The sequence below is a fragment of the Haliotis asinina genome, chromosome 5, assembly GCF_037392515.1.
Source record: "Haliotis asinina isolate JCU_RB_2024 chromosome 5, JCU_Hal_asi_v2, whole genome shotgun sequence".
In the NCBI taxonomy this organism is placed as follows: Eukaryota; Metazoa; Mollusca; class Gastropoda; order Lepetellida; family Haliotidae; genus Haliotis; species Haliotis asinina.
The window spans coordinates 6825702-6840411 of NC_090284.1; the positions used below are offsets into that span (position 1 = coordinate 6825702).

At 37.8% G+C, this 14710-nt stretch overlaps 1 protein-coding gene across 4 annotated transcripts in view; it reads left to right on the forward strand.

Annotated features, from left to right (window-relative positions):
- The first annotated feature begins 84 nt into the window (after positions 1-84).
- The window catches only part of LOC137283475 (kinetochore protein Spc24-like), a 19935-nt gene continuing 5309 nt past the window's right edge, over positions 85-14710 (forward strand). The window contains exons 1-3 of one of the 4 annotated variants that reach the window (XM_067814992.1): positions 85-229; positions 11344-11527; positions 14430-14682. In XM_067814992.1, coding sequence (XP_067671093.1) covers positions 11365-11527; positions 14430-14682 — 416 coding nt within the window. In that variant the 5' untranslated portion in view covers positions 85-229; positions 11344-11364. Of the gene's footprint in view, positions 240-5950; positions 6002-10072; positions 10092-11343; positions 11528-14429; positions 14683-14710 lie in introns of those variants that run through there. The other 3 variants (XM_067814993.1, XM_067814994.1, XM_067814995.1) reach the window with 3 other exon arrangements.

The following is a 14710-nucleotide window of genomic DNA, read 5'->3' on the forward strand; positions in this document are numbered from 1 at the left end:
GTTTCCTCACAATGCGACAGCATACATAAGAGACGGGGCCCAGCTTTTTTAACGCAACCTGCATTACTGTTAAGGAGTTCATTCATTGGTTCACTGCTTCCACATTTAGCCAACGAGATAGTGTGTACTACGCTTTGGAAACACTTTAGAAGATTTTCATCTATTGGTTCCTTTTACACGGCTCCGACCAATAAAATATATATGAGAGGTGCTTCGCGGCAATATTCAAGTAAGTTGTTGTAAGTAGTTTAACATGAATTGTTCCTCAGTGTTCCACAACGAACGAAAAAGCTGTGATTCTGTTTTCTCTGAACCACATGTAGTGCCAGATCATAGATATAATGTATGTCGTGGATGTGTATTTCCATATATGTTCATTATGATTGCGACACATCTTATTTGTCCTGTTTTCGATCAAAACAGTGTTGATGGTTAAAGGGGCACTGATGCGGAGCGAATAATGTTTCTCGCCAACGGTCTAATTACGAAATCAAACCGCAAATTGGTCAGCGCCCGCTCCTTCGACCGTGACGGACGAAGGAACTGGGCTCCTGTCCATATTAGCAGAATTTCTTCACATAAACATTCGGGAGGCCGGATGCCCATCATATGCCATTTGTTTAAAAATATCCATGGTATTCCTTGTCTGATCGTAACCAAATATCCCAGCAGTGTAGTTCTTTTCGGATGCTTGGATGGTATAGTTACTGATCCAATTTGATCCTATTTCAGTGTTTTTAACCTGATATTTAATCATGTTACATGAAAATATGATGTCTACAGGCACGTAGCCATTTGTTTCAGTACGGAAGATTGCAAAGCTTTATATTTAGGTAATTCTGAGTGTTGGTTCAGCTGTGATAGCAAATATCTTACGAAAATTTTGGTAGCTATGGTAGCTACAATGGTTTATTATTTATGATAATAAAAACACACAGTTGATTTATTTGAATTCGTAAACAAAAAACGATGACTTTGCCTTTGGTAGAGAAATCTGAAAATTTTCTTACGTAAAAAACCCTTATTTCACGTATTTACCCAAGTACACAGCAAATGCCCGTGTGTATTCCTTATGTAACGGAATTCCGTTGGTATCCTCAAAACAGTTTCGGCCCAATAGTGTTTTCAGGCTGCATGCGACACAGAGATTACATCTTCCTTGCTGTAACTCGCATTTGATGGTGTAAACCTACACGTGTTATTTGTCATCATTCTCTGGATGGTCAATTAATGAATTTATAACAGGTATAATTAGTAGTAACACAACTTCGGTTACTCAACAAAGGTTCCCATTTGGCATTTCTCCTGTCTGGAGTAAATACTCAACATTATAAATTAAGGTCTGTAATGGGAAATGTATTGTATGTTATGTAATATGTGCATGTAAGTGATGCAAGAGGGTTTATCAACTAAGTTACAAAAACAAACATCGATCAAAGGATTAACCGATAACTCACTGATTGATTAATTACTTTTATCTTCTAGCGGATTTGTCAAAAGGCAGTGTGTGTAGATGACTACACCCTGTCGTAAAGTGTAAGTGCAAAAACAACATCCTCCCTTCAAAGAATTAACCACCCTTGCGTTGATTGATTGATTGCTCATTATTGGTTAACTAAATTACTTAGAATAGTGGACATCATACAATTAGTTGCCAGGTGTGCTATCTTGGGAGACCAATGAGAGGTTTATCTGGTTTTCACCAACGAAACACGTGAAACGATGTGTTACTTTTTCGCAAATGAGACAGTTGTAAGACACGCGACACAGAGCAGGATTACTTACCATCTGCAGATGAATGGAATACGATTTCTTTTACGTGGATATTGATGGATACATTCCTGAACAAGGTAGTAGCCTGACATCGTTGCTATAAAATCTGTCTGTTTTACATTCATGTTTTGCATTTTGTTTTAATTTATTTGTTGTAGCATTCAGCAGAATCTGTATGACAGAAAAAACACACTAGATCGCGTATGTGTGTGAAATAAGATCCACATTGGCATTCTATACAATGTATAAATGTTGCTGTTATGTTAGAAATTTACTATGAATATAAGCAGATCGTGTGTTCTTTTATTAATTTTTAGAATCATACAAGTATGACAATAAGCTAACTAGGGTTATGAGACAAAATATAGAGACGTTTTCCGTCCTAATAGTTTTTTACCATTTCTGCCACGGGCAGATGATTAACCTTCAAAGTGTTTCATTTGTTTTCATAATACATTTGGAATGAAGTAAAAATGACTTCACCTCAGTTGATCTGTCTATAATTAAACTATCAATTGCGCTTACAGACAGCGCAGCAGAGGTCACGAACCAGTCACGAATTCTGGGATATCATCCGGGTACTCACTGGAGAAAAACAATAACAAAAGTTTACACAAGTCCACGGAAATTGCTCCGCATCAGTGCCCCTTTAAAATCTGGCAAGGCCACACACGATCTCCATACTCCACCTTTTTAGTGATGTAGTCGCCAATGTCAAAGTGTCTGTGTACAGAGAATAGATGTCATTCAATATTTGACTGCAATGCCCAGGGTTAGAACTAAACTTAAAATTGCCACTAGCCCTCCGGGCTATTAACCTTCAACTGTCACTAGCCCAGACACAAAACAAGTAGTCCAGAGGAATGAAAGTTATTCACTGAATTGTTAATATCATGGCACTGTCTACAATTCATCTGACACAGAAGATTGCTTCACTAGTGATAGGGCTGCTAAAAGAAGGTCGTGGGCCCTTGCTTCAATCTTTCTGAGTTCATCAACATCAGGAGCACCAGAAGTCGGTTTTTGATTTGTTAATCTACCGAAAATAGCAGGTCCCCAGACAACGGAGGCAGAATGCACATCAAAATGATAGGAATAATTTTAGGAACCAACCTGAATGTCACAATGATTAAATGATACACTGTATTTGTTGATTTCCGTGGAGAAGAATGGATCACATGCGCTTGGAACCATACAAGGGTGTTACCCCGCTCAACAACGAGTAACCCGAAAACATGGTACGTCACTTCTAGCACTCGTGCTTGCGAACAAGACACGTAATTTTGTTGCATTGGAAACCAGCGGACGACAGAAGAATTCTAAGAATAAATTTATGAAAGGCGAGGTGATATTTATTTACGGAATTACAGTTTTGATAATCTACTGATACGCAGTAATATTCATGATCATATTTAGCGCTATTACCCCGAGAAAACGTTACACCATAGTATATCAAGTTGCTGTTGAATACTTTTTATGCAAATGCGTAAATATTTAGTGAAAGTCATGTGACATCTCGAACTTCACGCTCAGACGACGATGTCTATTGCTAAAATATGTGCATGAAGCATTTTTGTTGCAGATAACTTATGCACGATGCGTCCACTAAGTTCCATAATTTACGTATAGGTGGCAAGGTTTCGAGTAAAACGTTCTAATTGGCGTGAGTTTACCTAAAACTTGCGTCTAAATCTAAAAGCTTTCAAGCTTTAGGTCATGTGCATGATTTAGACAAATCACGATCTTTATAGCAGACAGGCGGAAATGCTTCATTAGAAACCAATAATGATCCAATTATTTATACTCCATCTGGGCCAGTAGTAAAGAACTGAACATGTGGAAATGTATTCATAACTGAATTTGCAAGACGTTATGAGAGGCGTGTGCGAGGCTGTGATTTGTCAGATAGTTATTCTCTATCAGGGCCAGCTGTAAAGAACTGAAGAAATGGAAAGGGATAACTAAAATTGTAAGCCGTGTAACTCTTTCCAACCTATACCTTGTGGTAAAGCGAAGAAGCGATAACATGATTTGAAAGAAGTGACACGATGTATATGTTAACTTTTGAGCTTTGCAACAATAGAGATTCATTAGTCTGGTGATTTGAGTAGAAAATGCATGATCTCAATTCCAGTACCTGATGAATTATAGAAACCACTGAAAAAACCCAAGTAGTCCGCCGGACTAGTGCAGTTATATTTCCATTCGCCCGACAAAACATTTATTCGCCACGGGTGTGCGGGCGAGCGTAAAGATCGAACCCTGAATGCCTACATAGTATACTGCCATCTCCTATTCTCACTGTACTTACGAATATCAGCTGAAAAATAATATAAACTGTTATTTTCGTATGTATGCTTGTTGTTTTTAAATGAAGAGATTCCCCCTCTAATATCTGCATCAATCAACTGCTTGATCCATCAAGTGTATTATCTCATTTGAGCTCGATGAAAAACATGGTTGTCCGCCACTGACTTTTTGAGGCGTCTCCTATTCTCGCGGTACAACTAGAAAGTAACGTTATTACGTTTGAGGAAGGGGTATCTTATTGGGAAGGGCGGGGAAAAGTAACGATTTTTCCAAGTAGGTTAAAACTCACGAATATTCGTTACATTGCAAAATTTTGATAATTCACAGACTTGGGCAACTTCCTAGTTACTGGTCAATGATGTAAACAACCGTTAAGTATCACACATCAGCAGCCTCGGCAGAAAATGTGTTTACCGCGAGAATAGGAGACGGCCCTATATAGTGCCAGATCATTGATATAATGTATGTCGTGGATGTGTATTTCCATATATGTTCATTATGATTGCGACACATCTTATTTGTCATGTTTTTGATCAAAACAGTGTTGATGGTTAAAATCTGGCAAGGCCACACACGATCTCCATACTCCACCGTTTTGTGGTTTTGTTGGAGTGACCACAGCTGGTTAGCACTATTTATACCTGTTATAAATTCATTAACTGGCCATGAAATATCGAGGTAAAAAACACAGAAATAGGATCAAATTGGATCAGTCACTATACCATCCAGGCATCAGAAAAAAACTACACTGTTGGGATATTTTGTTACAATCCGATAAGGAATACCTTGGATATTTTTAAATAACGGCATGTGATGGGCATCCAGCCTCCACACTTTTTAGGGTGAAGAAATTCTGCTAATGTGGACAGGAGCCCATCCCTTTGTCTGTCACGGTCGAGGGAGCGGGTGCTGACCAATTTGCTGCTTGGTTTTGCAATTAGACCGTTGGTGAGAAACATACTTCGCTCCGCATCAGTGCCCCTTTAAAGACACGTCATAATACTGTTTTACGTAATTGCAGGTGATTTTGTTCAAAGCACATTCTTGAAACTATGAGGTGCTGAGGTGTTATATTTTGTGTATTTATATATTTTGTATTTTTAAATTTAGTAAAGATGACTTACATTGGTCACATTGTGCCATGTTTTACTATTCACAGTTTTGGTCAATTGAAATAATCTAAATATAGTCTATATTTCGGTTTCAAACGTAACTATTTGGATCAAATGAATTATAACTGTAAACTAATATACATACATATCTTTGTCATTCACTAATTTGCACCATTACAAGGAAATATTTATTTTTCGAAGCGGTAAGAATTCATTACACTGGATGTGTCAGCCATTTTCGTGCTGGTTCAGTGAGTGTATTCTATTTATTAGAATTATTCCAAGGGTTAGGGGTAGGGTTAAGTTTAGGGTTAGGGTTTAGAGTTAGGGTAAATTATCCAATATAGTAGGTAAATGCATGAGTACCAGTTGTTTTCCTTTTCCATTTTTAATGGGAGAATCAAAACTTCAAAACTTAAATAAACGATGAAATGGCTTAATGTCGAAATATTGGGCTGTTGAAAATTGGCCTCCAGCAACTTTCAGCTCTAGATCATTTTCAATAATGATTCAAAGTCTAACTCACCCTCGTGCCGTCACCAAACATGCCCATGTCTCACTCATTTCTTTGCGCGATCCACATTTTGCTTACTGTGTTCCCTACAACACTTTTCTGTCACGAAAGCACACAATCATTTTTATACAAGCTCGTCATTCATGCATGCGCCATGAAATCAATGTCTGACGCCTGACATCAACAACCGTTTTCAGTTCGAACCATATCGGCTCATACAACACACCATGGTATCTTGTAGATTCCTGAATAGGACAGTCGTGCCAAATGATATTGGGACCATTCGGCAACCGTAAGTAGATTGAAAGCACGAGGCACCAAGTCTACCTGTAACCTTAATAATTGTCTGCAACCAGTTCGACTCTTTTCATTCATTTCCATGACATCACAGGAATGACTAGCTAAATTTGCACATTGTGCAACAGTGTGGACGTAGCTCGGCTAACAATCCGAAGGTCGTGGGTTCGTGTCCGACAGGTTCTCACAAACTGGTTGTCTGGCTCACTGACATACGACCTACGGCTGGGAACGTCCTTACGAGAAATTGTGGTGCTGAATTCTAAAGGCGCTCCACACTTTTGAGCGTGGTGAAAAAACAGTTGTCTGCCAGTGACTTAATGAGGAATCCTATTGGAAAGGGCGAGAAAAAGTTATGATTATTACTAGATGGTAAAAATTCACCTATATTTGTTACTTTGCAAAGTTTTGATGATTCGCAGACTTGGAACATTTCCTAGTTACCGGTCAGTGAAGTAAACAACCTCTAGGTATCATGCATCAGTGATCTCGCCAGAAAACGTGTTTACAGGGAGAATAGGAGACGGACCTATACGTTAGCAATTAGGGATATAAGTAATGCCAAGGAGACAAAATGCACACAGATCTGTTCAACTGGTAATTCTAACTATACTCCAATGAAATTCTGAGTTTGCGATGAGAAAGGCATTTAAGATCAGTTCAATAATCCAAACCCCTGTACACCTGAATCAAATTTACATCGTTTAATCAGAAAGTGTGTAAATTAATGACATTTATATGCAAGGACTCTATTCATTGGTTTCACATTAAGTTTTGACTTGCTGTATGCATGCGTAGAGCACATAAAAATATCCACTGGCCAACATCCGGTTTGGTTGTATGCTTTACTGATAGTGTAAGCACACTCTAAAGAAAACAAAAATCGAAGCAAATATATAATTTTGTGTCAAGTGCAAGTTTTCTATGAACCAAAGACTGTGATTAGTCAAATAAATAACAAAATATATGTCAACAAGTTCTTGTATAAAGACATTCCACCACCACTGTCCTTCCTGCGCATACCCATCAATAATTGATAAGCACAAGCAAATGGATGTATGTACTCAGCCAGTTCTCACATGTAAATATTATTTATTTAACTATTTTATTATGAGTGTATTTACACTGTTGGCAAACATATGACCAAACAGGAAGTTAGTCAGTGTATTGTGCACAACGATTTGAAAAGTAATGTGAAACTACCAAATTATCATGCGCTCGCTGTTAAATCAGTGATTGATATGTATGCTAAAGGTATTGGTTTCCTTATGCAGTTGTCTTAACATATATTCCAAATTTGTCATAGGAAAGTTTTTTAAGAGGGTTATTATACTTTATAGGTGATATTGAGAAAATGCAAGCACAATCGTTTCTGTGAAAACTAATTTAATATGTTAAATTTGGCATAGAATGAAACATGTTTATCCTCGTTGCTAAAACCTTCTTGTGAAGGAGCTGTATGCTGATGCAGACGTACTTAAATGTTTTCCCAAATGAAAACAAATATTGATAAGCGAAAGTTTGAGCTTTATTATTTATCACCCAAACAAGAGCATCATTTATTTTCTTTTGTAGTTTCTCGGGAGTTTTCCATGACAATGACCATTTTCATTTATCACAGACAGTTTGAGATTAGGTCCAACAGTACAATAGCCTTTCAGCTTGGTTATGAATTATATGTATGTTAAATAATTTCAGATGGGGACATAACATCTCAAGTTCATGTAAAATGGTATTTTCAAGCCAAAGAGGGCCTCTCAGAGTGAAGCCACCACTCCAAACATTGCATAGAAAGTGGAATAACCAACTTGTCATGTTTTTTTTAAGCATGGGTAGTGGGGAAGTTTGGTGGTTAAAGTGTTTGCTTGTCTTGTAGAAGACTCTGGTTCGATTCCCCACATGATGCTACAATGTGTGAAGTCCATATCAAGTGTCCCTCACTGTACTATTGCTGGAATATTGCTTAAAGTGGCATAAAACTGTGCTCTTTCACTCCCTCATTTTGTTTAAAGCAAGCTGAATGAAAGCTTGTGCTGTGTTGTATTATGTGTGAGTACAATTTACCAGTTACCAATTTGAATGTAGTAGAAACTATCAAAGTTTGATTACTGTAAAATGACTCAGTTGTATGATTACACAATGCCATGTGTAGAATCCTATGTTTCATAACACTCTCCCATCTCGAGTTCCTCTCTGCCAGATATGTTCCCCTTCCACTTTATCACATCTTACACAGTCCTTTTTAATCTCAAGATATTGAATGTGTTTATCATATGTTTAGCGTTCCTCGAGAGACACACACATTTTACCTTTACCATATTTATCCATAGGAAGGTGTTTAGCTGCGTGAGCCTCATCCTAGCACTACATATATAAATGTTTATCTGTGTAAGCCTATATTGTTATACATATAATTGTTGCATTTGAACTAGCTTATCTTTATAGCTATGAAAATACACTGAAAGGCTTGCATTAGACTCACCTGGTCTTATTTCAGAATTACATGCATTATTTTACAACCATGAGGAGAGTCCGGTCACATCATAATCAGCATGGTTCACGCTACTGGATTAGAATCTGCTCATGGAACAAGACAAGCTGAGCTGAGTAGGCTCAGATCCTGTTATGATGTTGTCAAGTAACAACACTCCAAGTGCCACGTGTAGATGGCACCATTTTAATTATGTGGTGTAATCACCAAACGCCAGTTATCAAAACCAACTTAACAGTAGTAATGTGTACGTATGATTTTTGCTACGATGCTAGAATGACATTCAGTTGATGTACCCAAAACACATTTCAGTCATGCAGCAAGAGAGGAATTGCTGGCAGAGTTATAAGAAACTTCTATCAAAGTATTTAACTAATAATGAATAACTGATTAATTACTGATATCTTGCCCAGTGGGTCTGTCAAAAGTCTTTCAAATTGTAGGTTTACAGTAGCAGAGAAGGCAGCCATATCCAGGCAGACTATCAGAAACAACACACTTTAATAGAAGTATTAGCTGGTAATATGTTGGTTGATTGTTCATTATTGTCAAACTTAACTGAATTGTGACAAGTTTGGAAGATAAGCAGAAATTACAATATCCCAAGACACTTTTGATATTTTGAAATATGAGATTGAGACAAAGATGCGATTTTGAGCAGGTTTTTTTGTACTGTTTCAGATGTAAGGGATATTGTTCCTATTCTTGGCTATGAGTGGATATATTCCTCGAACAAGGCCTGATATTGTATTTGTTTGATGTTTTTATGATGTTTGTCATTTTGTTGTTAAGTTGCTGTACCATGACAGGCCTCAGCTGTTTCCTGATCACACTGTTCCATGCCTATAAATAATCTGCCAGTTGTCATCCACGGTCCCAGTGCTGTCATTATCTTTATAAGTATATGTAAAGTAGCAAGTAAAATGACTTCGAATTTATTGTTTCAACAAAATAACCATTTCATCTGATCATTGCATCCAGTTTCTTTGAAGTCATATAATTGGGTATTGTTTTCACTGAATTAGGTTAGTGAAAAATATGTGTACAGCTGATTGCTAGTTTCTGGCAATGAGTGTAGGAGATTATTGTATTTATATGTGAGTATAAACCAGTGACAACCTGAATGGAAAGTACATTTTATATGGTAAACCATCATGTCTATTGATCATTATAAATGTTACATTTTCTTTGACCAAATTTGTTACCACATGTTAGTAACTGTAAATGGCAGAAGGGATAGTATGTACTTATTTTAGCTGTTCATAATATGGGAAGTTTACTGATAGCTTAACCCTTTTAAGTCCAGTAAGTATTAATTAATAACAAAAACTCACATCAGTATGGCTTTGATTCTTTTTTGTGTATTCTTTGCATGACAAACAGCTTCTTCCTTGATCCTCCAATGGGTGTCACAGCAAGTCAATCAAGTTGATGTTTTAGTTGGTAGTCAGTAAATTTAGATTCAAAGTTAATCCCATTCCCTGTATTATATAACTTTTACCACTTGAAGAGTTGCTTCCCCTTATGCAGTAAATATCTCCCGACCCAAAAAACAGGCTTGTGAACTATGCACAAATGTGTCATCTGGTGCCAGGTTTAGTGTCTTATAGTGTCTGTCTTCTGAATCATTGGTTTATTGTGATTTTCTGGTCCGTATCACATGGAACAATCCAGTTCATGTAACAAGTTGTTAGTTACCCTTTATGATAATTTATGTAATAATATCCAGTGAATAGTACTGATAGGTGGTAGAGAGGACTGTGGTTAATTGCTTGATGTTTATTATTGTATGTGTTCCTTAGTGCAGTGTATCAGTACATATCAGAGAAATAGATGCACACAACATTGCCAAACAATGTAAGCATGTTCCTGATATTGATTCAATGCTTGACGTTTCATCCAAATAACCATGTCTCTCAAGCTTTACTGTGCATTACAAGATCCTGTCTCAAATATTTTATTAATATATGTGTTGATAGTGAAGTGTCATGTTCTTGTTGATATGAAGATTACCGCAGAACACAGTCACTGTGGTGGATTGGTGTTTAATTCTGTACTCCACAATAATGCAGCTACATGATGGCGGCCTGTATATATATTGAGTTTGTCTTGGCTGCAACAATTTAGTGATTGACATCATGAGTAACTGTGACGTTGGGAAAGGGTGGCATGCATCAACCAAGACAGCATGGCTTATCGCCCATCTGTTAGTCGCCGCTTATGACAAGCATGTGTTGTTGATGATCTATTCAGGATCAATTTGGTCTCCATTTTGGAACATAGTTAGGACTGGTGGTGAACTGGTGGCTTTTGGTAGTTTTGGATTTCTGAAAAATATTTACTGCTTTTCCTTGGCAATTATGTTGACTGACATTGGTGATAGTGCTCCTTTTCTGAGCTGAACTTTAAAACCTTCAATACTCTTTTTCCACTTTGTGGGTATCCAAGAACCATATTGTATAAATCAACAGTACCACTTTATTTCAAGTATCAACATCACTGACATACATCAAACCATACATATGACATAGTCATAACTAGTGGACATATTCATAATTTATGTTCTGAGCATTTACAACAGGGTGTATTTGCAGATATGGAGAAAGCTGTCAAGCCATCTGACATATTTGAAGAAATGTTCAAATGAGTAGATAAGTTACAATTTAATACCTTATAAGTGTATGGAATGGTCCTGTGGTCCCTAGCTACTAAAACTTCATCAGGACCACTAGATGATAAGTTTGCATTGGTTTTGGTGGCTAGTGAATTTTGTATTGATAGTCAAGTAAATCTATGAATGTTACTTTTAGAAATTTTTGAAAGGTTTCTTTCCCTGCTTGTTTCAGTGGTGAGTTAATTCCAACACTATGACGTCAAATGAGGTGATAACGGGTTTTGCGGGAGAGTTGATTGTATACCTGGACAAGGATAACGAAGACAAGAAAATGATTGATGACATGAAGGAGATGTGGACAGACATACAACAAGAGCGACGGAAACAACACAAGCACATTCAAACAGCCATTGAAGGTAATTATCAAGCCAAGTCTAAACAATAGTTATGTTGTTAGTAAGTATGTTTCTTTAGACATTTAGCAGTGTAATAACTGGAACACCAAGAATGATCTTCACATATTGTGTCCATAATGGAAGTCAAACAAAGGTTTTATGAACAAATGATTTATGGTACATGAATCTATTGCCCCACACTAAGTCCAGCAGAATGTGAAGGTGCCATGTAGCTTCTCATTGCATTGTAGGTATTTCGGTCCATTTCAGTCAAAATGATACAGATGAATTGCAATCTAACACAAAAACTAATAGATATAAAAGAATCAAATCAATGTGGAGTGCAATGAAAACAACAGACCAACTCTAGAAAAAATTGCTTAATTTGTGTCACAAGTAAACATAATTTAAGAAACAGTCATCATTTATTTAAGAAATACAGTTTGTTCTACCACCATGTATAGTGTAATAAAGCACACTTTCGCCCTGAACTATTATATCGTTATAATAGTTCAGGGCGAAAGTGTGCTTTATTACACTATACATGGTGGTAGAACAAACTGTATTTCTTTTCTAAGATGCTGTATTTAATAATTTCTAAGCCTAATTTCGATTAATCTATGGCAGAAAACAAAAGACAGTGTCTGTGACCTATATTAAGAATCCTCACACAGGGCTAACTGACGCACTGTTCTTTTGACGTGTCACCCCCTATGTTAAGACAAACGTTAATAGAAAAACAAATGATGAACAGTTTAGTGAGGTTTATGTTCGGGTTAAATATCTTCTCTCGATCATTTCAATTACATCTGTGATTCTCTTAAACCATATAAGGCAGTATGACCGTCTCATTTCTATTACCAACAAAAGTTTAGATCAGTACATTCAGCTGAAGCTGACTAGTCATGCGACATTCCACGATTGCATTGGGGAATGTAAACATTGCAAACATGACCGTGTGTCTGTAAAGTTTTGAGTCGAACTATGAGGCATTTTATCCTTCAGAAAAAACATAAACATAATGTTTCCACCGGTGATGTTAGCTGTTTAATGCAACTGCAAACCAAGAAACGGGATGCGACGAAGCAGTTTACTGTGGGAGGCTGTATGAGGCGATGGCAACTGACATCCATCGTGACGTCGGTTACATTGTGACGTAATGCTAAAAAGTTCGATTACGAGGGGGCAGACTGGAATGGTGCAGCGACGTCAACACATTGTGCTGTAATGCAAAAAGTGCACATTATCGTCTGATAAAGTATTGTCAGCGCCTTTTATCTTTTACCGAAGCATCTTAGAATTGTGCATATTCCCAGTTTGTTACAAGGGAGCAGTGGCAACTAAAGGAACAGCTCGCCCCCCAATCGATGTGCATTAGTAATGACAGCAACATCTGATGCCCTTGCAACAAACTTGAAAAACGCACATGTAAATGATCCCAATCTCCTTTATAGGGTAACAATGATTAATCGCTTCAGTGTTGATAAAGGTAGTCACGAATAGTCATCAGTTTTACAGATTCAACAAACTGAATAATTAAAACAGCAGTCTAAGTAAACTTAGTCTCAGTGTTATTTGTTACACTCCACTAATGAGTCTAACAAACCCTAGTAGAAAGTCACGTCAGGTAACCTTTGAGTGACATATGACCATCCAATCAAACGCGAGACAGTTAAATAGATTTAACCAATCAGACAACAGCTACTACTTAGGGATCGGAGGGACTTACAAAATATTCAGGTCACTGACACAGATCTCTCCACAAACAAAAATCTGCATAAAACACAGTTAATTGACCTGCAGTATATACGTTTTTGGGTTTCTGTTGACATGGTTACCATTAGCTAATATTTCCGGAAGATGACATGCTTGTATATTGCCAAAAACACATTTCCAGCGACTGTGTACTCACTGTTTTCATGGTGTAATGTGTGCCATGTGCGTCACCTGGAGGCAAGAATACGCTAAATAGCATTTGGAATCGTTTGAGTATGAACCTTTTCAAGATAAAAAGTTCAAAAGGTATGTACGAATGTCCACTTTCGCGATTTGGTGTGCTGTGGTCTGATTGGTCAATCTCAAAGGTTACCTGGTCAATCTTAAAGGTTACTTGACGCGACCTCCATAAGGTTTTGTTAGACTCAGTAGTAGTGTGTAGCAAAAAGTACTGAGGCTAAGTTTACTTAGACAGATTAAAACAGCATTCTGAAAAACTGCATGTAAACATTGTATGTGCGAAGAAATAAGACAAGGCAGTATTGTGAATCATACCCACCATTAGTTGTGGGTGCTCTCACATTATCACTCTTGTGGCCAGTTCTTCACAGAATGCTGTCAGAAAGTTACTGTCAACGTATTAGGACTTGTCAAACATGTGCAGGTAGACATTGCAACTCCAAGTACATGGCCACAATAGCACCACAGTAGCACATGCATAAATTCACAGGTTTCCGTAATTTGGTTTGTTGTGTGTTTGTTATGACACCTTTCACTGTTCCAGCTTTATAACAATGGTATGTTTGTAAAATAATCCACAATGAGCAATGATCTATACAATTAGGATACATTGCATCAACCAAGTCAGCAAGTCTGATAACCTGTTCCTTTTGGTAGCCTTCTTATGACGAGCAGTGCCCCCCCTGGATATTCCAGGATCCAATTTGTACTGTCATTTGTAATTGTACATATGTACTTGTGAGTATAGTGCTCATCTCACTTGGTCCTCTGGTGTATCTGGGGCAGTGTGGTAGCCTAGCGGTTAAGACGTTCTTTTGACATGCTGAAGACCCTGGTTTGATTCCCCACATGGATATAATGTGTGAATCCCATTTCTCGTGTCCCCTGCCATGACATTGCTGGAATATTGCTTAAAGTAGTGTACAAATGAACTCACTCACTCACTCGCACACTCCTATAACTATAGAGCTGATAGGACTGAAGGAGGAAGAGCTCCAGAAGAACCCTGGTGCTGGTGAGCAGGATGCTGGGGAACATGTGGTAGAGGAGCAGAAGCTGAAGCAGCAGATCCAGGTAACCAAGTCTACCAAGGAGGAAGCAGAACATGAGTGCCAAGCCAAGAAGTCCACGCTAGAACAGCTGCAGCAGCAACGGCAGCAGTTGAAGGCTGAGAGAGACCGCATCAAGGATGAAACCAACATCTCTCTTCCTAAAGCAAGGTATGTGCACCCACACCATGCTATCCCA